Below are 27,591 nucleotides of genomic sequence, written 5' to 3'. Positions count from 1 at the left end.
AATTTGACTGGCTCAATTTAATATAATTTTTGTAATGCAAATCTTGATATTTAAATTATATTTGGTTAGATGCATCAAACCCATACTATGGTGTCACGCAAGGGCAATACTCAAAAGGGTCCCAGTAGCAAACTACTAGGGTGAATCCTCTCCTAACAAAAAATTAATTTAACATCATAATAGACTGATGACTGACATATCAATTATTAAATTAATAAGAACATATACTACACTTGATTTTATCCAAAAGGTTGAGAAAGATATAAATTGGATAGTTACATCCTACCTTCTTTTAAAGATCCAAATCGCACCCGAAGCGCTTAATTCAGCGACGTGGAACTAAATTTCCATGCTCTTCACCCTCTTTAGTATAGTCTCGTGTCATAACGTGTTGTACGGAACATCCTTGACCGCCTATCTCTCCGCCAAAGCTCAATGTCGATATAGGATTTGTTAGAATCACACTTTCCAATTTATACAAGAGGGAAAGGGAAAGGCTCTTGATGTCATCCATGTATAAAACTAATTTTATAATTTAAATTATGTTTGGTCGGGTGCGCCAGCCTATGTAATAGTGCAACACAAAGGCGACGCGCAAGGATTCCAATAGCAAGCTATTGTGACGAACCCTCTCCCCATAAAAAATTAATTTAATATCATAGTGGACCAATGGCCCACGTATCAGATATTAAACTGATAAGAACAGATACTACACTTGATCTTAGCCAAAAGGCCGAGAAAGGTATGAATTGAACGGCATAATTTTTCCTTGCTTTAAAGTTCTCAGTCTCATTTGATGAGGTTGATTTAGCGACATGGGACTAAAGTTTCATTGTTATTCATTCCTCATGCCTCACCTCCTCTCCGCCTCCTGTTTCAGGTTTAAGTGCAGAACGAACGAGTACTCTCTTTCTCTTTCACAAAAAACGATCAAATCAAAAAGCGAGTGAGGGTGATCAGCACCCGACCGAGTTAAAACCCCGTGCCACGTCGCGATGCAGCGAGCACTTGGCTCCTCCCCTTCTCGGCTGAAGCTCTCTGTCGATTTGGCGGCTCGGTTTGCCCTCTTCCTTAGGCAGCCACCTTAGGCGTTAAATGTTCGCTCTCCGTGGCAGCCATCTCCATCTGTTCGCCGTCGACGCCCCTCTCCTCGGTTCATCTGTTCTCCGCCCTGCCCGCAGAAGCTCCCCGATCCGTCGCATTTGCAGCTTATCCTCCTCCGCCTCCTTTTCTCCTCACTCGCGCTTGCGCATCCCCAACGCTCCCCGTTCCACTGCCGCTCAAGACGGAACCTATTTGCTATTTGCTATTTGCTATTTGCTATTTGGGTGCCGAGGTCGACCCCGCCCGATTCCAGGTTCGTTCACAAGCTCACAGTCGATCCCAGCGCCTACCACGGAGTGGAGTCCACCGTCGAGAGGGTAAGCAACTGCGCTTCCATTCCATTCCATTCCATTCCTCCTTTATTCATCCTTGTGGTTTGGGAATTCGTACCTTTCATCTCCATACTTACCACGAAGTATTCCCTTTTCCTGAACCACTCCTTCTGGTTGGTTGGTGCATAATAGTTCAAAAATCTGTATTTACTTTACTGTGAAAATAAAATTTACATTTGCAGATGATCTAGTTGATGGGATCCACAAGCATACTTGGGTTAAGGAAATGAAGTAAAATATCAATTGCGGTTTCGGTTCCTCATCCTCACCAAGTTTGTCTTGTCAACATGTGAGCATAGTGTTGTTAGGAAATGAAGTAATACATGTGAACATGGGACTTGCTAATTCATTTAAGTTTAAACATTCTACGCATTTGCAATTTACAGAAAGATTAGTTTGGATTTCTTTTGACATGTATTTCGAGCCTGCTTTAAACATGCTAAGTTTATTTATCTTGTTTGAACACTGATGCTGATTTTTGGTAGGGGTTTGTGTGGTCGACTGTTCATCAGCAATCTATCCCCTAACACGCCTTCTCATGTTGATCGTGCTTTAAAGGGATCTTCTCTGTTTGGGATGTTTGCCTGCCTTAAACGTACTAATAATCTTCAAGAGATAAATAAAAAAAAAATTAAAAAAAAACCTAAAGTAAGCTCTGGAATTTATCTTTTTCAAATGCTCCATCTCTGCACCAAATTTCTGCTTCAAAACAATTTTTCTGAAGTTACTGGTAATTGTGTCTCTTAACTGAATCAATAATGAGGTTCCAGTATGTTTTTCAAAACTAGCAATCTGTATTACTCCACATCCTACGAACAAGAAAATCATTTTACTTTCCTGAGTTGTGTTCCAATTCGCCTACGTGCAATGACACCGTTGGAATTGCTAACAAATCCTTTTCTACAAACAAAATAATGAGTCTTTTGTTCCATACAAGAGAGGCCAAAGTGGATGCAGATTAGCTCACTTGACGAGTTAAAAACAAAGGTTGGGCACGTCATTGTCACGATTCTCCTGGTAAAGATGTTTGAAAGAAGCAAAATGCTGACAATTGCTACTGGGATGGATTTTCTATTGATACGGCGATCAAGCCCTCTCAAGAGCGATGTCCGTTCGAACAGCAGATAGGACTCGTCCGGCTCATCGTTGAAGTGTTACAATTAATAGCCCCTCAACCCAATGACCCGATATTCGTTTTTGGTATTTTGTGTAAACGTTGTCAGAGAATCAAAGAAATATTACCTGTGTTGTCCGTACGGTGGAAGTTTCCACCATGCAAACTCAGATATGGTGGGTTCAATTTATAAAAGAATGTAGATTAGCATAATGGTTGATCCTATTTTAGTAAGGCATTGATATTCGTACAGAGATGAAAAACAGGATTATATAAGGGGTCTCCTCTTCAAGGCTCAGGTAGGCTTCGCTTTAAAAATTCACTGTTTATCGTCACTGTCCTTCACTCATTTCTTTAGCTCATTCTCTAACTGGAGCGTTAGAGTGCTAGCGTCGAAGAGCCTTCCCTGGCCAGTCACTAACGTCTCTTCCTTCTTTGTTCTTCTTTGACAAACAGGTTTGTTCGTAGCACCAACTTCCTCTTAAGGGAATGCACTCGCTCGAGATCCTCATATGGGAAAGGTTTCGGTTGCCAGTAACTCTCTTGAGCGGGTAAGTGTGTCGTTCTGACTGGAAATTTTAGAAGACAAATTACCGTGCCTTTTTCAACCCTTGGCGATTGGAGAATATGGAGGACGATTGACCCAGAAGGCCACCTACTCAAGTTTGAAAATGCTGTCATCCTCCATCAATACATGGATAGTGTCAAGCGTCGCGTGTTTTTAACTACTCTCTCTAGCTCCGCACAGAGATGGTTCAACCGACTTCGGCGGACTCCATCTACAACTTCAAGGATTTTCAAAAGTATTTTCTGCACCACTTCGCTAGTAGTCTATGATATTACAGAACCACATTAAGTTTATTCTCCCTCAAGCAAGGGCCCAAAGAGGCGTTGAAGGCATACATCAAGCGGTTCAACCAAGTGGTCATAGACTTCCTTTCAGCTACTCCAGAGATTTTAGTGAGTGCTTTCTCCTTAAGACTCATAGTTGAGGTCTTCTTCTGATCCCTGATCAAGAAGTCCCTAGGGATTTTGATCATATGCTAGGAAGGGCAACAAAGTATATCGACGTGGAGTACGCACAATCCGCTCGATAGAAAGAGGTGGCCATGCCTGCTACTGTCTCTACCTCAGAGCGTCGAGCCCCTCTCCCTACTCCTACACACAAGGGACCTGGATCGGGCCCCAATCGCATTTCTCGAGTAGAGGCCAAACATGTTTGAGCATATGGAGGTCATTTGAACTCGTTCGTCTAGACCCGCCAATGGGTCCAACCTTCCTGCACTTACTATCGGTCAGGAACACTTAGGAGTGTTACACGCATGCCGTTGGAGATTCACACAATTGCCTGCAGCCAAGTACAAGCACAAGGATCGGAAATCAGTTTCGTCCCAAATGACTTGGATGGGGTGGAAGTATCCCATAACTATATCTTGATTATCAAGGCTGTTATATCCAATTATAAGATATATTAGACTTTTGTTGATATAGGAAGTTCCGTTAATATCATCTTCAAGAAGGCATTCAACCATATGTAGATTGAGCAGAGTGAACTTTAGCCCATGATGACGTCCTAGTACGAATTCACTACAATGAAGTGCAGCCAATCGGATAAATCAGATTGAGTGTTTCTCTGGGGGAGGAGCCCCTGATGAGAACTCGGGGTCGACCTTCATTACTGTGGATATCCCCTCAGCCTATTCTATAGGATCAAAACGTGCTAGAAGAGAGATGGGGGGGGGTAAATAGCACTCAGCTTTTCTCATTTTTCTCTTGGGGAGGATCCCCTAATGAGAACTCGGGGTTGACCTTCATTATTGTGGATACCCCCCAGCCTATTCTATAGGATCAAAACGTGCTAGAAGAGAGAGGGGGGGGGGGTGTAAATAGCGCCCAGCTTTTCTCATTTTTTTGGAAATCGTTCGTTTAGAATAACGTAGTAGAAATAAAAATAAATGAATAAAACACACACTACTTGGTTCGAAGTTTATGTTGACTTCTACTCCAAGGCTCACACTCGTTGTGTGTTTACTTTAGACAATTCTCTATCAATCCGGAAATTGCAAGTATAGAGATGAAGTACAAGAATAATTAAAGTACTATAGTCAAAATAATACCGACGACTTTGGAGAGTTGGAGTTTTGAGCTTTCGGTCCTTGAAGAAGCTTTACGGCTTCATGGGATCATCTTTGGAGCAACACGCAAAAGAGTAGACAAGAATTCAAGTTTCTGTACAGCCCTATGCTCGAACCAGCCATTGATGGACTGTTGAAGGTGCATTCAACCCCATGGAAGGCGCCACCAACTATGAAAGTTATCCCCAACTCCTCGGAATCGATTACCTCTGCAGCATGCGTTGTTTATCCATCCGAAGGCGCCTTCAAGCTCACGGAAGGCGACTTCCATCCAGTCTCCAAGGCGACATCAGGCGCATGGAAGGAACCTCCGTGCCTCTCCAAGCGAGCCTTCGGCCAAGGTGCTCGAGGCGTCTCCAGCACCATTGGAGGTGCACAACCTTTGTATTTCATCTTCTGCAAAACATATTAGTCCAAATATACATAGATACCCTACAAAATAGAATTAACATAATAAAATATGATTAATAAAATGTTTGACAGTCACTAGACTGCCCGGTTCTGACTTTTGAAATTTTTGAAACCCTAGGTCGAACCGACACCTGTTGTTCTCTCACCTACTCCTCTTAGGAGAAATTACCTTTTACCATATCGGTCCTCCAGACCATCTAGACTTTTGCTCAGTGTCTAACACTTTAGGACTTCATGTTGGACGTATGATCCTTGACTAATTTAATCTTCCACCTGATGTCTATGACCCCAGGATTTTCACCTGAGTCCTCGACTCTAGGATGTCGACCAAAGTCCTATACCCGCTAAGATTTCTCCCAGTCCCCTGGACTAGGATTTCTTTGCCTAATGTATCTAGGATTTCCCAACTGCCTAGCCTCAACTAGGACTTTCTTGCATACTCAGTCACATTTGTTACATCACATGATAGCTTAACTTTGAACCTTTTGCCATGATCAAAACCTGAGTTCCATTGTTTGGTGCTTTCTACATCAACATATTATGTGATTTTAGGCCGATCGGCGCTGAACATGTTTAAAGCAGCCGAGTCGTTGTCTCGACTTTCTGTCAAAAGATCAAATTCCCTATGTATGACGAGGTGGGCGAAGTAAGAGGAGATTAGCTGGTGGCACGCAAGTGCTACATCGACGTAGTCAAGTCCAAAGCTCGCGTAGCTCATAAGACTCTGCGAATAGAGGTCAACGCAATACATGAAGCGCCCCGGTGTTAATATACGAAGAAAAAGAAGAAGTGAAGATCCGTCAAGGCCGACCAGAGGCTACCAGTCAGATAGTAGTTGACCTGACCCCCGAGGTCAAGACAGAACTAATCGTGTGTTTAGCGCGCAACAATGATGCATTCACTTGGATGTCCCAAGAGATTACTGACATATCTCCAACCGTTATAGGGCATGTGCTCCATGTCATACCGGATGCTCGGCCAGTTAAGCAAAGGAAGAGAGATTTCGGAGTTGAGCAAACAAGATCATTCGATCAGCGGTTCACTTCCAGACTCTTGAGTCTTAGCGCCGAGTTATAAGCGGGTTTCCCTATGCCCTTCGACCATCCGATCGGAGATTTAATTTCAAACTATTGAGCCTTAGCGCCAAGTTATAACTGGATTTCCCCATGCCCTTCGACTATTCTGTCGGAGGCTCAATTCTAGACACTCAATCCTTAATGCCGAGTTATAAGGGGATTTTCTCGTGTCCTATCAACTGGAGGTTCAATTCTAAACTCTCGAGCTTTAGCGTCGAGTTATAAGTGGGTTTTATTGTGCCCTTTGACCACATGGTCGGAGGTTCAATTCTAGATTCTTGTGCCTTAACGCCAAGTTATAAGCAGGTTTCTTCGTGCCCTTCGACCATCTGATTGATGGTTAAATTCCAAATTCTCACGCCTTAGCGCCGAGTTATAAGTGGATTTCTCCGTACCCTTCAACTATCCAGTTGGAGGTTCAATTTTAGACTCTCGAGCCTTAGCACCGAGTTATAAGCGGGTTTCCCCTTGCCCTTTCGTCGAGTTATAAATGGATTTTCCTGTGCCTTAATCCTTCCGATCGGAGGTTCAATTCGTAGGTTTAATGTAAATTTAGTGTCTCTGCCCACAAATTTTAAATATATATATATATATATATATATATATATATATATATATATATATATATATATATATATATATATATATATATATATATATATATATATATATATATATATATATATATATATATATATATATATATATATATATATATATATATATATATATCGTATTATACATTACGTCTTTTTTTTTTTTTAAATCCAAGATTTTCTCATCGATAATTTGCTTTTATGTTTTAAAACCTTACTTTTCTCCTCGCACCTTACTTTTCTCCTCGCTCGCCTCGCCGTTCCTCGCCGAAACCTAACCTTTCTCCTCGATGGCATAGAAGCAAGCGGTGGTGGTGAAAACTATGCCAGCATTTGGCCTCTCCAAGATGAGGTAGCCACCTGTGATCAAGACCTTTCCAGGAGCCGAAGCAACCCTAGAGAAACAGAGAAAAACACATATGACGAAACGGATGCAGAATCCCAAAAATGCAATAAAAAGAAGACGCGAGGCGAGCGAGGCGAGCGAGGCGAGCGAGGAGAAAAGTTAGGTTTCGGCGAGGAACGGCGAGGCGAGCGAGGAGAAAAGTAAGGTGCGAGGAGAAAAGTAAGGTTTTAAAACATAAAAGCAAATTATCGATGAGAAAATCTTGGATTTAAAAAAAAAATAAAAAAAAAAGACGCGACACGCACGGGAGCGTATAAGAAGACGCGCACAGTATCAAAACTGTACATATCACAACTCAGATATATATATATATATATATATATATATATATATATATATATATCTGAGAGTTGTGATATGCTGCGCGACGCTACTGTGCGCGTCGCGTAGGATATCAACTTTCTATTTTTTAAAAAAAATTATTTTATTTTAAAGATTTTGATTTTCTTTATATAAAATTTTAATACATAGATATATCCCCTAAACACATTACAATAGTCCGTAAATACTTAAATTTATTTTATTTTTAATTTTTCTTTTAACTAAATACTATAATCCAATTTGGAAGCCTGAATCTTATAGGTAAAATTTTAAAAAAGGAAATTAATTAAAAAATTTTAACCCAATTGGAAAGCCTGAAACCTAGAAAATAAATCTTAAAAAATATTTTAATTATTTTTAAATTCAAAATTAAAAAATAATAAAAAAAATATATTTTGAATTAAAAAAAATCAATATTTCCTTATATAAATCCCTAATACATTAATATATCCCCTCAACATATTACAATACTCCCTAAATACTTAAATTTATTTCATTTTTAATTTTTCTTTTAACTAAATATTATAATCAAATTGGGAAACCTGAACCCTAGAGGTAGAATCTTAAAAAAAAAATTAGCTTAAAAATTATCACCCAATTAGGACAGTTCAGATCCTCTGTCCCCATTTCTCTCTGTCCCTGTGTCCCATTGTCGATCAGACGGATTAGATTAAATCTCAAGGTATCATGGCATCTTTAATATATGTGCAATATCCTCGTGATGTGCAAAGCATTCTTGAGATTTAATCTGATCCGTCCGATCGATAATGGGACACGGGGACAGAGAGAAATAGGGACAAAGGATCTGAACTATAATTAGGAAGCCTGAACTTTACAAATAGAATTTTAAAAAGTATATTTTAATTATTTTTTAATTCAAAATTAAATAAAAATAAAAAAACAATGAAATCTGATTTATTGCGCAACGCGCACAGTTCGCAACTATGTGCGTCGTGCAGTAGATTATATATATATATATATAGTTTTATTTTTTTTTCTTGCCCTAAAGGTTCTTGCTTCTCCTCTCCGTATACCACATCATGTTCGCCCCTTTGTAACGGCAGAATTGCTACAAGCCGCCTCCGTCGATTCGCCATCAGCTCTACCTCTACGGCTCTACGTCACTGCTATTGCTCCCACCGACGACTCAACGACTGTTGATTCACCTTCTTCCGCTCACCTGGCGGCTTGGCCTCCCCCTCCCTCATTTAATCAATACTTTCGCTTCTAAAACTGCGAGGTGAGCAATATTCAAGTGACATACATTGGTTTGGAAGATGAATTTTATATTTTGTTTGGATCATTTTGACTTTATTAATATTTGCTTAGGACATATTGTTTTAGATGATATATTTTTTAATCTTTTATTTCTAGAATTAAAAATGTTGTTATATTTACATTGATTGAAAAATATATGAATGTCAAACTTTGAGGGCACCATTTTTTGTGCTCGCCTCAGGCCCCAAAATCACAGGTCCGGCACTAGTTGTGTTCCAATTGGCCTACTTGCAACGACAGCGTTGGAATTGCTAACAAATCCTTTACTACAAGAAAAATGATGAGTCTTTTGTTCCATTCAAGAGAGGCCAAAGTGGATGCCGATTAGCTCACTTGACGAGTTAAAAACAAAGGTTGGGCACGTCATTGTCATGATTCTCCTGGTGAAGATGTTTGAAAGAAGCAAAATGCTGACAATAGCAACTGGGATGGATATTCTATTCATACGACGATAAGTTGGGGCCCCCGAAGTTGGGGACGAAGTTAAGAAGACTAGCTAAGTGGCGGTCAAAGAGGATTTAACAACCAGGGCTAGCACGGTCGCCGAGCTCAACCGCGCAATTCAACCGATCAGACCTTTTGTCCGAGCGACTCCCGAGTCCTCCTGGCTCGATTGGAACCTGAGTCCTCTTGGTCCAATTGGATCTTCTAGACATGCTACTCAACCGGACTCTTTGTACGACCCGATGCCGAGTCCTCAAGGTACCTAACCTTCGGTAGTCGATCGGACCCGTTCAAGAGCAATGCCCCATCAAACATTAGATAGGGCTTGTCCGGCTCACTGTTGAAGTGTTACAATTAATAACCCCTTAGCCCAACAACTCGATATTCATTTTTGGTATTTTATGTAAACATTGTTAGAGAATCAAAAAAATATTCCCTATGTTGTCCGTACGGAGGAAGTTTCCACCCTGCAAGCTCAAAGATTGTGGGATCAATTTAGAAAAGACTGTAGATTGGCAAAATGATTGATCCTATTTTAGTAAGGCATTGATATTCTTACAGAGATGAAAAATGGGATTATATAAGGGGTTTCTCTTCAAGGCGCAGGTAGGCTTCGCTCTCAAAATTCACTATTTATCATCACTGTCCTTCACTCATTTCTTTAGCTCCTTCTCTAACTTGAGCGCCCGACTTAAAGTGGCAACGACGCCCCTCTTGGTTCTCAATCTACGGCTGCGTGTCTTTCAATTTGTATCCACTTGATAGTCATCGTCATGTTAGTCAATTCATCATATGAATTTGAATACGCATATATGAGTGGAATCTAATTCATTTATTATTTAGATCAAAGAATTATTGATAGCCCCACCCATCAGCTTTGATCATTAGTTGATCAGTCTTTTATATCTTTTATATTTTATAATTTAAGTATCCAGTTTTCTAAATTGATTAATTCTAGAGGTGATATATTCGATCTTATGAAAAAAATTTCATCAATTATCGGGATAAATCGAAAGGTATTCTTGGAGGTCCATTCAAGTGGCTAACATTTTTAAGTTTGTTGTTTTATTAGAGAAAAATCTTTATAATGTGTCGTAATACTTTAGACGTCTGATTAACCACTTAGAGGATCTAATTGTGGCATCTAGTCTCGGGACAGTTGATTAATTTCTTATAGTTGTTGCATGTAATCAAACTAAAATTCGAATGTGAATGTATAAAAGATAATCCAATAGACGTCAATGTAGAATTCAAGAGAAGAATTTATCGTACTGGTTGTATGATGTATTGCAAAAATAAATGTATAAAAGATGAAAATAAATTCCATTGATAAAAAAAGCCTCACTTAACAATAAACCTTTTATTTGAAAATAAAATATTCTTTGAATAATATTGTAATCAATTTATAAATTGATCCACAATTAAAATTTTGAGAGTTTGCTTGCAGTGGCGAGCGAGCTTGATAATTTCAAACCTTTTGAGCTATTTGAAAATTTGTGATGGGAGCATTAGATTTATTTTCTCTATGAATGTACATGAATTGAACACTAATATTCCAACAACTATCTTTAAGAGGCTTTCTCTACAAAAGTTTTATAATTTTTCTTTCATTATGTTATTATTATATTTTATAATAAAAGAAATATTTAATATGAGTTCTCTCCTCTACAAAAGGAATTTCTCAAAGCAGATTTTAAAAATGATCCATCTTATAAATATGGCAGTAAACGAGTCAAGTTTTATGGTATATAAATTTAAATACGATTCAAGCCTAAAATAAATCAAACAATTGAAATAATTGTTCTCGATCTGCACAGTTCTAAACTTGATCTTGCCGAGTGTCATTTTCCCGTTGCAACCCTGCAACGACTTGGGATACACCCTTCCCAGTTACACAAGCATGCCGACAGATACAATTAGCAAGCAATCCATATACAAAATTAAAGCTACCAGAACTTACGTCAAATAGTTGTCGAGAAAACATGTTTGCTAAATCGAACACAAAGGTAGTCTAGCACCTTGTCTGCCGCATCCTTCCAGTCCGTTCCTAAAAGGCCCTTTAGTTGAACCTGTCCACAAAACGATGTGGGACTTGGGACTAGAGGAGGTTGCAATACTTGAAGGGAAGGCACGTTAAAGCTAAAGGAAAGCAAAAGATAGTGCTTAGTGGGGCAGGACGAAGGTGAGAGAGGCTCCATGCACAGGATGATTCATGAAGGCCTGGGGGCGCAGAAGTAGCGGGTGAGTCGCTCGCCTGGGAAGTCACTACCCCTTGTGGCCGTCAAGAGGAACCGAGAAGCGAAGTAGTGTGGCAAAGCAGTGTTTGCTAAATCCAGCACAAAGGTAGACTAGCACCTTGTCTACTGCATCCTTCCAAGCCTTTCCTAAAAGGCCCTTTAGTTGAACCTGTCCACAAAACGATGGGGGACTTGTGACTAGAGGAGGTTGCAATACTTGAAGGGAAGGCACGTTAAAGCCAAAGGAAAGCAAAAGATAGTTTTTAGTGGGGCGAAGGTGAGAGAGGCTCCACGCACAGGATGATTGATGAAGGCCTAGGGGCGCAGAAGTAGCGAGTGAGTCGCTCGCCTAGGAAGTCACTCCCCCTTGTGGTCGTCAAGAGGAACCGAGAAGAGAAGCAGTGTGGCAAAGCAAGGCAGAAGTACTCGCTTGGGTAGGAATAGATACCCGAGTTAAAGGACGGTTTGAAGAATGCCGCTCAGGCGATGATTGGACTGATGGAGTGAACGACGCTTTTTGCGTTAAACTCATAATGGATGCTCGAGGTCCACGGAAGGAGCCTCCTCTGGAGGAGCAAGAGGCTCAGCAATTTCCCTATCCGCGCTGGCTGCCACCTCACTGCCGCTTGCTTGAGGACAAGGTGCTTCTCCTGAAGGGTCGACCTATTGCTCCTCTCGGTCAACCAAAATGGCCTACCCCTTTCGGAAGATTATATCCTTCTTTAGCTTTGAGGAGGCGAGGGTGTGAGTCTTAAACATGATGTACTCTGCAAGGAAAGGGAATACCTCAGTCAGTGGGGAGATAGAAGTTCAGTTGTTTGAGCTTACCAAAGGGAGATGGCAGGACGGTGCCGACTGGACTCAGCCGAAATACATAGAGAAGGCATTTGCAAAGTAAGGTGGGCAGGATGAACTGCACGTCTGTTAACTCCGAAGTAGCAGCACAGTGGGCTCGTGATGATGGCCCCCTAATTTAGAAGAAGAAGGGAGGTCTAATCACCACTCGGTTGACCAAATTACAGGTTGAGGTGCTTGAAAAAAGAAAAAGTAGGATTTCCAGCCCTTATTAGAGGAAGGAGTGTTCTTAAAGAAGATGGACTTGGGTCAGGACTGAACCATGAAAACTCCGAGTTCTGATTTTTTGAGGTTGTAGAGTGATGAAAAAGATGGGGAGATAAGGAGATATTGTATAGGCAGTAGATGATCAACATTCCGCACATAGCACAAAAGGCATTAAGTGCAAATTGAGAAAGAGAAACATGAAAATACCAACTTAGGTCAGAAAAAATGAGGGAATGGGAAATCGAAAACCAGCATGAAGCTGATCCTTAAAGAAAGTGATGAAATCAGGGGGAGGATGATAAGGGTGGTCTTGAGGACTAGGAATGCAAAGATAGCACGTTTCTGGGATCTCCAAGTTAAACTTGGTCGATGCAAAGTCATTGTTATCAATCAGAATAGAAGGTGGCATTCCAGGGGCGAGAGTTTCTTATGCTTTAAAAGGGGAGGTCCTCCCTGTTGGTCAGGTACGTGCATGCATTGACATCTTCTTCATTTCTACAATTAGTTGGGTTCTCAGTCTAACTTGAGCTTCAGAGACCCTTCGCCATGGACCTCTTCCGTGGTTTTGGGCACTAGCGCTCCCGTGTGATTGGTCTATGGTGCGCGCTAGTCCCCCAGCCATCAACGTTCTTGCCTAGTCGCCGGCACCCCCATCCGACTCAACTTCCAAATAGGATCAATCGACTACAACCTCGCCCATTTGTTCCAGCCCATGCTTATGCTAGGCATCACCATTGGCGTCGACCTCAACGTGTCTTCCCCTACTAGCTCATCACCGTGCTCATCCTCATCCTCTTCATAGACACTTCCTCAAGATCAATGTTCAGGGGCGTTCAAATGTGGGAGCAGGAAACTCTCCTCAATGCGGGCCATTGAGCTACTGAAAGTCTTAGTTATTAAGCTACCCTCTTCACTTCTAAGTGCAAAGCTAAGCCAATCCAGGGAGATGATGATAAGTGCTTTGAATTTGTTTGGATTGCTTAATTTGGAAGAGCTACATTGCTACGTCAAAAAATGGTAAAGATGAATCATGGAAATTTGGCTCATCTTGAATGTGTTTCTTCCATCACCCGAGATATTCTAATACTAAATAATTTTTGTTGCCTTATTATTACGGATGTTATGAGAGGTGATATAAAAAAGGTTCCTTCCATTGGCGAGATATGCTCACATTTTTACTTACGCATATACGTATCTACTGTTCATCTTCTCCACTTTTTGGTCGGCCACCTCACTGACTTGAGTGTCGGAGTGCCTGTGTCAGGGATCCCCTCCATGGTTCTCACTCTAATATTCCGTTTGATCTCTCTGGTGTGCACAGGAAGGCCTAGTGGCATCTCCTTCATCTCACAATCTTCTCCCAGTCAATGACAAAGCCACCTACCCAGCTCGCCATCTCCATCGCTTTTGGACAGAATCAACTTTAGCGGTGTCTGTGGGAACTTCGCCTGAATCTGAAGCGTGGAGATAAAAGAAGATGGTTGACTTACTACGATTATTTTAACCCAAGAGGATAGTGAATTATTGATAACTACCCGAGCGTAAAAATTGTACAGCAACAACAAGCAGCAGTAGGCGGTACTTTACCGCATGATCCTGCTGCGTCAATAACGGACCCTCACACTAAATGAGGAACTAGAGTAGAAGGCCCAATCAAGATCCAGCTAATTCCTCCTACGGCTAGCTTCGTGCAATAACCTGCCCAACCAATCAACCTCCCGCCTATTAAACCAATCATTAATAAAACTATTATCAAAACACTAAATAAAAAAATAAAATGAACAAGTAAAATTAAATAAAAGCCCAATAACCGATTAAATAAGTTAAACAATCAAATAAGTTTAATTTGAGAGTTCGATAATATGTAAAATGATCAACTTGTTAATACGCAGAGACATAACTAATTAAACTAAATAAACAAGTTTGAGCACATGTGCTCAAGTTGTTAATATATGTGAATAATATTCGTGAATAATATCTGTAAATAACGTTCATGAATAATATTCGTATATAATGTTCATAAATAATATTCATGAATTATATTCATTAATAAAACTTTCATCAATATACTAAATAAATAAAAAAATAAAATAAAATGAATAAATAAATTTGAATTATGAAAGCTTAATAACCGATGTAACAAGTAAAAATTCAATAAGTTTAAATTAGAGTTCGAAAATATCTAAAAAGATAGAGTTCAAACCAAACTTAAATTGAGAAGTTTGTTTTATTTCTTTTGAAAAAAAAAAACTCTTGGTGACTATAATATCAAAGTCATGAAGCATGTTTACCCCTTTCAAAGGTTTCTCTCCTCTAAATGTTTATTCTATTCATTCAAAAATCTAATGTTCTAAATTTATGCTATATATGAGGCATGAAATACATTGAGGAGAATTTTAAAATTATGTTAATTTTAATTTGAAATGATTTAGAGTTTTTATATTCATTCGTCAGTTCCATCCATTGATTATAAAATTTATCATACTTTTATCAAAAGTCCTAATATAATAATACTTACTAATTAACATCATCAATAAATTCTTAGAACTCTTCTGATTCAAAAAGTATCAAACTTTCAAATTGTTGAATAATGTAAATCCATCAATAAGTTTCACGATTGATAGACCTAAAGTATTTCTTTATCATTTTAAATTAAAATCAATGTACTCCTAATGTATTCATATCTGCTTGATCTAATTTGATAGTATAAATTGAGAGCAATTAATTTTTGAATGAGTAAACAAAAATTTAGAGAAGATGGAGAAATTTTTAAGAGTTGTAAAATAATGAGGTGTATAATGAGAATATATTGTGTGCTCTCGGTATTATGAAAGTTAAGTGAGCGAAATTAAAATTTTCAAAATTTGCATTCACTTCCAAAAATCTAAATTAAATGACCTCTTCAACTGCCTTGGAAACTAACTATTTTTTCACGGTGTGAGGCATTTATGCTCCCTTTACTTGTAAGGACGGATTGAAAAAACTTAAGAAAATTTAAAGTTTTCCATGGAAAAGTCTTCAGCCCTTATTTCATGGGGGAGAATGAATTACTCATCCTTTTTTGATGTATACTTGTCGTCAGATAACGAATGGATGGATTTATGAATCCATTTGCAGATCACTTTATTAGTGTTTTTTTTGTCCACTCAAAATCTGACCGAAAATGCTTCTAACTTTGCTTGATGTGTGAGCTGTGACACTTGCCTCACCGTCGATGATTCCATCCGAGCGTCCGACTGAAAGTGGCAATGACGCTCCTCTTGGTTCTCAATCTGCGGCTGCATGTCTTTCAATTTGTGTGCACTCGAATGTCGTCGTCGTCGTGTTAGTCATTTCATTATATGAATTTGAATGCGCATATATGAGTGGAATCTAATTTCTTTATTATTTAGATCAAATAATTATTGATAGCACAATCCATCACTGATGATCATTAGTTGATCAGTCTTTTTTATTATTATTTTTTATTTTATAATTTAAATATCCATCTTTTCAAATCGATTAATTCTAGAGACGACATATTTGATCTTATGAAAATTTTTAATCGATCATCAGGATAAATCGAAAAGTATTCATACAGCTCCATTCAAGTGGCTAACATTTTTAAGTTTATTGTCCTATTAGAGAAAAATCTTTATAATCTGTCGTAATACTTTAGACACTTAGAGGATCTAATTGTTGCATCTAGTCTGGGACAGCTGATTAATTTCTTATAGTTGACTTATTTCAAAATTAGGGATGGGAACGTTGACTTATTTTCTCTATGAATGTACATGAATTGAGCATTGATATTCCAACAACTATCTTTAAGAGGCTTTCTCAACGAAAGTTTTATAATTTTTCTTTCATTATCTTATTATTATATTTTATAAGAAAAGAAATATTTAACATGAGTTCTCTCCTCTACAAAAGGAATTTCTCCAAGCAGATTTTAAAATGATCCATCTTATAAATATGACAGTAAACGAGTCAAGTTTTATGGTATATAAATTTAGATATGGTAATCGAACTGAGCTAAGTCAAGTCTAAAATAAATCAAACAATTGAAATAATTACTCTCAATATACGTAGTTCTAAACTTGATCTTGCCGGGTTTCATTTTTCCGTTACAATGCAATGGGTTGGGATACACCCATCCTAATTACACAAGCATACTGACAAATACAATTAGTAAGCAATCCATATACAAAAGTAAAGCTACCAGAACTTACTGCAAACAGTTGTTGAGAAAACTTGTTTGCTAAATCCAGCACAAGGTAGTCTAGCACCTTGTCTGTCGCATCCTTCCAGGCCTTTTCTAAAAGGCCCTTTAGTTGAACCTGCCCACAAAACGGTGGGGGACCTGGGACTAGAGGAGGTTGCAATACTTGAAGGGAAGACATGTTAAAGCCAAAGGAAAGCAAATGATAGTTTTTAGTCGGGCGAGACGAAGGTGAGAGAGGCTCCGTGCACGGGATGATCGATGAAGGCCTGGGGGCGCAGAAGTAGCGAGTGAGTCACTCGCCCGAGAAGTCAATCCCCATTGTGGCCGGCTCGAGGAACCGAGAAGCGAAGCAGTGTGGCCAAGCGAGGCAGAAGTACTCGCCTGGGTAGGAATAGATACCCGAGTTGAAGGACGGGTTGAAGAAGGCCACTCAGGCGATGATTGGGTTGCAGGAGTGACACGACGCCATTTGCATTGAACTCCTAATGGATGCTCGGGGCCCACGGAAGTAACACGGAACTTTTCTCTACCTTATGGGGCTTCTCCGTACTTAATCCACCACTCAACATACTGTGACACCCGACATTCTCTGATCCCTCATAATTATAGAGGTTATGAAAGACAGTATAAAACGGGAGGTTCTCCCCATTGGCCAGGTACGTGTAAGCATACACATCTACTTCAATTCTACAATTTGTTGGGTTCTCAGCCTGACTTGAGCGTCGGAGACCCTTCGCCATGGACCTCTTCCATGGTTTCAGGCACTATCACTCCCGTGTGACTGGTTTATGGTGCGCGCATGTCCCCCAACCGTCAACGTTCTCACCTCGTCGTCAGCACCCCCATTCAACTCAGTTTCCATACAGGATCAATCGACTACAACCTTGCCCTTTTGTTCCAGCCCATGCTTATGTTGGGCATCACCATCGGCGTCGACCTCAACGTGTCTTCCCCTACTAGCTCATCACCGTGCTCATCCTCATCCTCTTCATAGACACTTCCTCAAGATCAATGTTCAGGGGTGTTCAAATGTGGAAGCAGGAAACTCTCCTCAATGCAGGTCGTTTAGCTACTGAATGTCTTAGTTATTTAGCTACCCTCTTCACTTCTAAGTGCAAATCTAAGACAATCCAAGGAGATGATGATGAGTGCTTTGAATTTGTTTGGATTGCTTAATTTGGAAGAGCTACATTGCTAGGTCTAAAAATGGTAAAGACGAATATGGAAATTTGGCTCGTCTTGAATATATATCTTCCATCACCTGACATATTCTAATACCAAATTTTTTTTTTCGCATCATTATTTTGGATGTTATGAGAGGTGATTCAAAAGAGGTTATTTCCGTTGGCGAGATACGCTCACAGTTTTTACTTACGCACATACGTATCTACTGTTCATCTTCTCCACTTTTTGCTCGGCCACCTCACTGACTTGATCGTCGAAGTGCATGTGCTAGGGACACCCTCCATGTTTCTCACTATAATATTATGTTTGATCTCTTTGGTGTGCACAAGAAGGTCTGGTGTCATCTCTCCTTCATCTCACAATCTTCTCCTAGTCAATGACAGAGCCACCTACCCAGCTCGCCATCTCCACCGCATTCAGACAGAATCAACTTTGGCGGTTTCCGTGGGAACTTATTTATACTTGAACATACTAAAACCTAACTCGCCTTATTTACTGCCTAAGTTCAATATACTCTAGAAATGCTTAAGTTCACGAGTAATATATACTCTAGATATGTTTTTCTATCAACTAGAATGGAGCCAACAAAGGCCAATTCCCATATCTAAACTCCCGATATGAAATATGCAATGTTGCAAAAGAAAATCAATTTTAATTTGACTGGCTCAATTTAATATAATTTTTGTAATGCTAATCTTGATATTTAAATTATATTTGGCTAGATGCATCAAACCCATACTATGGTGTCACGCAAGGGCAATACACAAAAGGGTCCCAGTAGCAAACTACTAGGGTGAATTCTCTCGTAATAAAAAATTAATTTAACATCATAATAGACTGATGACTGACATATCAATTATTAAATTAATAAGAACATATACTACACTTGATTTTATCCAAAAGGGTGAGAAAGATATAAATTGGATAGTTACAGCCTACCTTCTTTTAAAGATCCAAATCGCACCCGAAGCGCCTAATTCAGCGACGTGGAACTAAATTTCCATGCTCTTCACCCTCTTTAGTATAGTCTTCTCATGTCATAACGTGTTGTACGGAACATCCTTATCCTTGACTGCCTATTTCTCCGCCAAAGCTCAATGTCAATATAGCGACTCGATTTGTTAGGATCACACTTTCCAATTTATACAAGAGGGAAAGGGAAAGGCTCTTGATGTCATCCATGTATAAAACTAATTTTATAATTTAAATTATGTTTGGTTGGGTGCGCCAGCCTATGTAATAGTGCAATACAAAGGTGACGCACAAGGATTCCAATAGCAAGCTATTGTGATGAACCCTCTCCCCATAAAAAATTAATTTAATATCATAGTGGACCAATGGTCCACGTATCAGATATTAAACTGATAAGAACAGATACTACACTTGATCTTAGCCAAAAGGCCGAGAAAGGTATGAATTGAACGGCATAATTTTTCCTTGCTTTAAAGTTTTCAGTCTCATTTGATGAGGTTGATTTAGCGACATGGGACTAAAGTTTCATTGTTATTCATTCCTCATGCCTCACCTCCTCTCCGCCTCCTGTTTCAGGTTTAAGTGCAGAACGAACGAGTACTCTCTTTCTCTTTCACAAAAAACGATCAAATCAAAAAGCGAGTGAGGTTGATCAGCACCCGACCGAGTTAAAACCCCGTGCCACGTCGCGATGCAGCGAGCACTTGGCTCCTCCCCTTCTCGGCTGAAGCTCTCTGTCGATTTGGCGGCTCGGTTTGCCCTCTTCCTTAGGCAGCCACCTTAGGCGTTAAATGTTCGCTCTCCGTGGCAGCCATCTCCATCTGTTCGCCGTCGACGCCCCTCTCCTCGGTTCATCTGTTCTCCGCCCTGCCCGCAGAAGCTCCCCGATCCGTCGCATTTGCAGCTTATCCTCCTCCGCCTCCTTTTCTCCTCACTCGCGCTTGCGCATCCCCAACGCTCCCCGTTCCACTGCCGCTCAAGACGGAACCTATTTGCTATTTGCTATTTGCTATTTGGGTGCCGAGGTCGACCCCGATTATATTCCAGGTTCGGTCACAAGCTCACAGTCGATCCCAGCGCCTACCACGGAGTGGAGTCCACCGTCGAGAGGGTAAGCAACTGCGCTTCCATTCCATTCCTCCTTTATTCATCCTTGTGCTTTGGGAATTCGTTCCTTTCATCTCCATACTTACCACGAAGTATTCCCTTTTCCTGAACCACTCCTTCTGGTTGGTTGGTGCATAATAGTTCAAAAATCTGTTTTTACTTTACTGTGAAAATAAAATTTACATTTGCAGATGATCTAGTTGATGGGATCACATGCATACTTGTGTTAGGAAATGAAGTAAAATATCAAATCTGGTTTCGGTTCCTCATCCTCACCAAGTTTGTCTTGTCAACATGTGAGCATAGTGTTGTTAGGAAATGAAGTAATACATGTGAACATGGGACTTGCTAATTCATTTAAGTTTAAACATTCTACGCATTTGCAATTTACAGAAAGATTAGTTTGGATTTCTTTTGACATGTATTTCGAGCCTGCTTTAAACATGCTAAGTTTATTTATCTTGTTTGAACACTGATGCTGATTTTTGGTAGGGGTTTGTGTGGTCGACTGTTCATCAGCAATCTATCCCCTAACACGCCTTCTCATGTTGATCGTGCTTTAAAGGGATCTTCTCTGTTTGGGATGTTTGCCTGCCTTAAACGTACTAATAATCTTCAAGAGATAAATAAAAAAAAAATTAAAAAAAAAAAACCTAAAGTAGGCTCTGGAATTTATCTTTTTCAAATGCTCCAACTCTGCACCAAATTTCTGCTTCAAAACAATTTTTCTGAACTTACTGGTAATTGTGTCTCTTAACATAATCAATAATGAGGTTCCAGTATCTTTTTCCAATCTAGCAAATTGTATTACTCCACATTCTCCTACGAACAAGAAAATCATTTTACTTTCCTGAGTTGTGTTCCAATTGGCCTACGTGCAACGACAGTGTTGGAATTGCTAACGAATCCTTTTCTACAAGCAAAATGATGAGTCTTTTGTTCCATACAAGAGAGGCCAAAGTGGATGCAGACTAGCTCACTTGACGAGTTAAAAACAAAGGTTGGGCACGTCATTGTCATGATTCTCTTGGTCAAGATGTTTGAAAGAAGCAAAATGGTGACAATAGCTGCTGGGATGGATTTTCTATTGATACGGCGAATATGCTGGGGCCCGAAGTTAGGGACGAAATTAAGAAGGCTAGTTGATGTGGCGGTCAAAGTCAAAGAAGGTTCAACAATCAGGGTTAGCACGGTCACCGAGATCGACCGAGCACTTCAGTCGATCGGACCTTTTGTTCGAGCGGCTCCCGAGTCCTCCTGGTTCGATTGGAACCTGAGTCCTCTTAGTCTGATTGGATCTTCTACACATACTACTCGACTTGGCTCTTTGTCCGACACAATGCCGAGTCCTCAAGGTTCCTAACCTTCAGTAGTTGATCGGACCTGCTCAAGAGCAAACAACAGATAGGACTCGTCCGACTCACCGTTGAAGTGTTACAATTAATAGCCCCACAGCCCAATGACCCGATATTCCTTTTTGGTATTTTGTGTAAACGCTGTCAGAGAATCAAAGAAATATTCCTTGTGTTGTCCGTACGGTGGAAGTTTCCACCCTGCAAGTTCAGAGATGATCAGTTCAATTTAGAAAAGACTGTAGATTGGCAGAATGGTTGATCCTATTTTAGTAAGGCATTGATATTCCTACAGAGATGAAAAACGGGATTATATAAGGAGTCTCCTCAAGGTAGCCTTCGCTCTCAAAATTCACTGCTTATCGTCACTGTCCTTCACTCATTTCTTCAGCTTCTTCTCTGACTTGAGCGTTAGAGTGCTTGCGCCGAAGACCCCTCGCTAGCCAGTCACTGACATCTCTTCCTTCTTTGTTCTTCTTTGATACACAGGTTCGTTCGTAGCACCAACTTCCTCTTGAGGGGATGCACCCGCTCGAGATCCTCATAAGGGAAAGGTTTCGGTTGCCAGTAACTCTCTCGAGCGGGTAAGTGTGTCGTTCTGATTGGAAATCTTAAAAGATAAATTACCGAGCCTTTTTCAACCCTTGGCGATTGGAGAATATGGAGGACGATTGACCCGGAAGGCCACCTACTCAAGTTTGAAAATGCAGTCATCCTCCATCAATACATGGATAGTGTCAAGCGCCACGTGTTTTTAACTACCCTCTCTAGCTCCGCACAGAGATGGTTCAACCGACTCCGGCGGAATCCATCTACAACTTCAAGGATTTTCAAAAGTATTTTCAACACCACTTCGATAGTAGTCTCTGATATTATAGAACCACATTAAGTTTATTCTCCCTCGAGCAAGGGCCCAAGGAGGCGTTAAAGGCATACATCAAGTGGTTCAACCAAGTGGCCATAGACATCCTTTCAGCTACTCCATAGATTTTAGTGAGTGCTTTCTTCCTAAGACTCATAGTTGAGGTCTTCTTCTGATCCCTGATCAAGAAGTCCCTAGGGATTTTGATCATATGCTAGGAAGGGCAACAAAGTATATCGACGTGGAGTAGGCACAATCCGCTCGAAAGAAAGAGGTGGTCACGCCTGCTACTGTCTCTACCTCAGAGCGCCGAGCCCCTCTCCCTACTCCTACACACAAGGGACCCAGATCCGACCCCAGTCGCATCTCTCGAGTAGAGGCCAAACATGTTTGAGCATATGGAGGTCATTTGAACTCGTTCGTCTAGCCCCGCCAATGGGTCCAACCTTCCTGCACTTACTATCGGTCAGGAACACTTAGGAGTGTTACACGCATGCCGACTGGAGATTCACACAATTAGCTACAGCCAAGTACAAGCACAAGGATCGGAAATCAGTTTCGTCCCAAATGACTTGGATGGGGTGGAAGTATCCCATAACTATATCTTGATCATCAAGGTTGTTATATCCAATTATAAGATATATCGGACTTTTGTTGATATAGAAAGTTCCGTTAATATCATCTTCAAGAAGGCATTCAACCAGATGTAGATTGAGAAGAGTGAACTTTAGCCCATGACAATGTCGTGGTACGAATTCACTGCAATGAAGTGCAGCCAATCGGATAAATCAGATTGAGTGTTTCTCTAGGGGAGGAGCCCTTGATAAGAACTCAGGGTCGACCTTCATTATTGTGGATACCCCCTCAGCCTATTCTATAGGATCAAAACGTGCTAGAAGAGAGAGGGGGGGGGGGGGGGGTAAATAGCGCTCAGCTTTTCTCATTTTTTGGAAATTGTTCGATTAGAATAACGTAGTAGAAATAAAGATAAATGAATAAAACACACACTACTTGGTTCGAAGTTTGTGATGACTTCTACTCCAAGGCCCACACTCGTTGAGTGTTTACTTTAGACAATTCTCTATCAATCCGGAAATTGCAAGTATAGAGATGAAGTACAAGAATAATTAAAGTACTATAATCAAAATTATACCGACGACTTTGGAGAGTTGGAGTTTCGAGCTTTCGGTCCTTGGAGAAGCTTTACGGCTTCATGAGATCATCTTTGGAGCAACACGCAAAAGAGTAGACTAGAATTCAAGTTTCTGTATAGCCCTATGCTCGAACCAGCCATTTATGGATTGCTGAAGGCGCATTCAACCCCATGGAAGGCGCCACCAGCTACGAAAGTTATCCCCAACTCCTCGTAATCGATAACCTCCGCAGCATGCGTTGTTTATCCATCCGAAGGCGCATTCAAGCTCACGGAAAGCGACTTCCATCCAGTCTCCAAGGCGACATCAGGCGCATGGAAGGCACCCCCGTGCCTCTCCAAGCGAGCCTTCGGCCAAGGTGCTCGAGGCGTCTCCGACACCATGGGAGGTGCACAACCTTTGTGTTTCATCTTCTGCAAAACATGTTAGTCCAAATATACATAGATATCCTACAAAACATAATTAACATAATAAAATATGATTAATTAAATATTTGACAGTCTCTAGACTATCCGGTTCTGACTTTCGAATTTTTTGAAACCCTAGGTCTAACCGACACCTACTGTTCTCTCACCTACTCCTCTTAGGAGAAATTACCTTTTACCAGATCGGTCCTCTAGACCGTCTAGACTTTTGCTCAGTGTCTAACACTTTAGGACTTCATGTTGTACGTCTGATCCATGACTAATTTAGTCTTCCACCTGATGTCTATGAACCAGGATTTTCACCTGAGTCCTCGACTCTAGGATGTCGACCAAAGTCCTCGACCCGCTAAGATTTCTCCCAGTCCCCTGGACCAGGACTTCTTTGCCTAATGCATCTCGGATTTCCCATCTGCCTAGCCTCAACTGGGACTTTCCTGCATACTCAGTCACATTTGTTACATCACACGATAACTTAACTTTGAACCTTTCGCCATGATCAAAACCTAAGTTCCATTGTTTGGTGCTTTCTACACCAACATATTATGTGATTTTAGGTCGATCGACGCTGAACGTGTTTAAAGCAGCCGAGTCGTTGTCTCGACTTTTTGTCAAAAGATCAAATTCCCTATGTATGACGAGGTGGGCGAAGTAAGAGGAGATTAGCTGGTGGCACGCAAGTGCTACATCGACGTCGTCAAGTCCAAAGCTCACGTAGCTCATAAGATCCAGCGAATAGAGGTCAACGCAATACATGAAGCGCCCCGGTGTTAATATACGAAGAAAAAGAAGAAGTGAAGATTCGTCAAGGACGACCGGAGGCTACCAGTCAGATAATAGTTGACCTAACCCCCGAGGTTAAGACAGAACTAATCGTGTGTTTAGCGCGCAACAATGATGCATTCACTTGGATGTCCCAAGAGATTACTGACATATGTCCAACAATTATAGGGCATGTGCTCCATGTCATACCGGATACTCGGCCAGTTAAGCAAAGGAAGAGAGATTTCGGAGTTGAGCAAAACAAGATCATTCGGTCAGCGGTTCAATTCCAGACTCTTGAGTCTTAGCGCCGAGTTATAAGTGGGTTTCCCTATGCCCTTCGACCATCCGGTCGGAGATCTAATTTCAAACAATTGCCCCTTAGCGCCAAGTTATAAGTGGAATTCCCCATGCCCTTCGACCATCCGGTCAGAGGTTCAATTCTAGACACTCGATCCTTAATGTCGAGTTATAAGATGGTTTTCTTGTGTCCTATCAATAGGAGGTTCAATTCTAAACTCTCGATCTTTAGCGTCGAGTTATAAGTGGGTTTTACTGTGCCCTTTGACCATCTAGCTGGAGGTTCAATTCTAGATTCTCGAGCCTTAACGCCAAGTTATAAGCGGGTTTCTTCGTGCCCTTCGACCATCCGATTGATGGTTAAATTCCAAATTCTCAAGCCTTAGCGCCGAGTTATAAGTGGATTTCTTCGTGCCCTTCAACTATCCAGTCGGAGGTTCAATTTTAGACTCTCGAGCCTTAGCACCGAGTTATAAGCGGGTTTCCCCTTGCCCTTTCGTCGAGTTATAAATGGATTTCCCTGTGCCTTAAACCTTGCGATCGGAGGTTCAATTCGTAGGTTTTGTGTTCCAATTGGCCTACTTGCAACGACAGCGTTGGAATTTCTAACGAATCCTTTTCTACAAGCAAAATGATGAGTCTTTTGTTCCATTCAAGAGGCCAAAGTGGATGTCGATTAGCTCACTTGACGAGTTAAAAACAAAGGTTGGGCTTGTCATTGTCATGATTCTCCTAGTCAAGATGTTTGAAAGAAGCAAAATGCTGACTATAGAAACTGGGATGGATTTTCTATTGATACAGCGATAAGCTGGGGGCCCCGAAGTTGGGGACGAAGTTAAGAAGACTAGCTAAGTGGCGGTCAAAGTCAAAGAGGATTCAACAATCAGGGCTAGCACGGTCGCCGAGCTCGACCGAGCAATTTAACCGATCGGACCTTTTGTCCGAGCAGCTCCTGAGTCCTCCTGGCTCGATTGGAACCTGAGTCCTCTTGGTCCGATTGGTTCTTCTAGACATGCTACTCGACCGGACTCTTTGTACGACCCGATGTCAAGTCCTCAAGGTACCTAACCTTCGGTAGTCAATCAGACCCGTTCAAGAGCAATGTCCGATCGAACATTAGATAGGCCTCGTCCGACTCACCGTTGAAGTGTTACAATTAATAGACCCTCAACCCAACGAGTCGATATTCATTTTTGGTATTTTATGTAAACGCTGTTAGAGAATCAAAAAAAAATATTCCCTATGTTGTCCGTACGGTAAAAGTTTCCTCCCTGCAAGCTCAAAGATGGTGGGTTCAATTTGGAAAAGACCGTAGATTGGCAAAATGGATGATCCTATTTTAGTAAGGCATTGATATTCGTACAGAGATGAAAAATGGGATTATATAAGGGGTTTCTCTTCAAGGCGCAGGTAGGCTTCGCTCTCAAAATTCACTATTTATCGTCACTGCCCTTCACGCATTTCTTTAGCTCCTTCTCTAACTTGAGCTAGCGTTCGACTTAAAGTGGCAACGACACCCCTCTTGGTTCTCAATCTACGGCTGCGTGTCTTTCAATTTGTGCCCACTTGATAGCCGTCATCATGTTAGTCAATTCATCATATGAATTTGAATACGCATATATATGTGGAATCTAATTCATTTATTATTTTGATCAAAGAATTATTGATAGCCCCACCCATCAGTTTTGATCATTAGTTGAGCAGTCTTTTATATCTTTTATATTTTATATCATTAGTCAAATGCTGTGTTTTGTGTTTTGAAATTTTGATCTTGTTTCGATTTATGATTTTCGGTGTTCCGATTATTTTGTTTTCCCTTTGTAAGTTGATCCCTCGATGTGACTCTCGAGTTGTGGGACCAGGCAGCGGCAGGAATCTCCAAGCTATAGGAGGTATGTAGTATACCGTTATCATACACTTGTGCTAGTACTTGGTTAGTTGTTTATACCATGTGTGCTTTTTAGTTGTTTGTACCATGTGTTTATACCATGTATGATTTGTGGTGTCAGTTATTGGCTAGATCAGATATGGTGATATGTTATCTTTTGATGATCTATTAGTGGATATTAGACTTGATGGTCTATTATTTATTCTTTGATGTTGATAGTAACTTAAAGTGTATAATGCTTTGATATTTATGGAGTTGGTGATTTTAGTTGAAGGTTAGATTATAGACTTTGGGCCAGTGATCTTATATTTGAGTATGTTTGTTGTACGGACATGAGGAGTCCTTGATATTGCTATTTAGGTTTACAGTGCCCTAGATATTTTTATGGACTCAATGTATAGAGTATCAATTTACTCGCGTTGATTTGGTTAGTAGAGGACTGAATTACTCTTATTAGCCTAATCAATAGGAGATCGACTTACTCTTTCATAGGTCTAAGACTCCCTGTATATATATATAGCAATTATGGAAAGGGAAAATGCAGAGGATGATATTGTGAACTTTGAAGTCTGATTCTCTATGTGTCAACAAGTGAAGGCAGAATATCAGAGTGGCGCAGTGGAAGCAAGATGAGTCCATAACCCACAGAAGCATCCTTTTCAGTTAAGGATTTGATCATGATACTATGATGGATTAGTATATGGGTGTGTTGTTTAGTTGTTATCCTTAGATGAGGATTCCTGAGTTAGTAGCAAATTTGGGGACCAAATTTATATTAGTGGGGGAGAATGTAAAATACAACAACAAAATAATAATTAAAAATAGGGTTATTTGACAAATAATCTTTTAGGAATTTTCAGGAATTTT

General features: G+C 40.5%; 1 protein-coding gene and 4 non-coding genes across 5 annotated transcripts; 1 reads left to right on the top strand and 4 right to left on the bottom strand.

Moving 5' to 3' along the window:
• Nucleotides 1-64: 64 nt before the first annotated feature.
• On the bottom strand, nt 65-264 carry LOC121987989. The gene has a single exon (XR_006113774.1). It is a non-coding gene; the product is annotated as a U2 spliceosomal RNA (small nuclear RNA).
• A 285-nt stretch (nt 265-549) lies between these two features.
• On the bottom strand, nt 550-746 carry LOC121988252. Its single transcript, XR_006113985.1, has one exon. It is a non-coding gene; the product is annotated as a U2 spliceosomal RNA (small nuclear RNA).
• Nucleotides 747-896: 150 nt separating this feature from the next.
• LOC121987219 lies at nt 897-1,872 on the top strand. The gene is made up of 2 exons (XM_042541111.1): nt 897-1,421; nt 1,619-1,872. The coding sequence occupies exons 1-2, from the start codon at nt 1,096-1,098 to the stop codon at nt 1,620-1,622; spliced, it is 330 nt and encodes a 109-aa protein (XP_042397045.1). The 5' UTR covers nt 897-1,095; the 3' UTR covers nt 1,623-1,872.
• Nucleotides 1,873-18,622: 16,750 nt separating this feature from the next.
• LOC121987995 lies at nt 18,623-18,822 on the bottom strand. Its single transcript, XR_006113779.1, has one exon. It is a non-coding gene; the product is annotated as a U2 spliceosomal RNA (small nuclear RNA).
• A 300-nt stretch (nt 18,823-19,122) lies between these two features.
• Nucleotides 19,123-19,319, bottom strand: LOC121988231. The gene has a single exon (XR_006113966.1). It is a non-coding gene; the product is annotated as a U2 spliceosomal RNA (small nuclear RNA).
• Between the last annotated feature and the right edge of the window lie 8,272 nt (nt 19,320-27,591).

The sequence above is a fragment of the Zingiber officinale genome, chromosome 5B, assembly GCF_018446385.1.
Source record: "Zingiber officinale cultivar Zhangliang chromosome 5B, Zo_v1.1, whole genome shotgun sequence".
Classification (NCBI taxonomy): Eukaryota; Viridiplantae; Streptophyta; class Magnoliopsida; order Zingiberales; family Zingiberaceae; genus Zingiber; species Zingiber officinale.
This window is presented reverse-complemented; position numbering and strand designations above follow the sequence as displayed.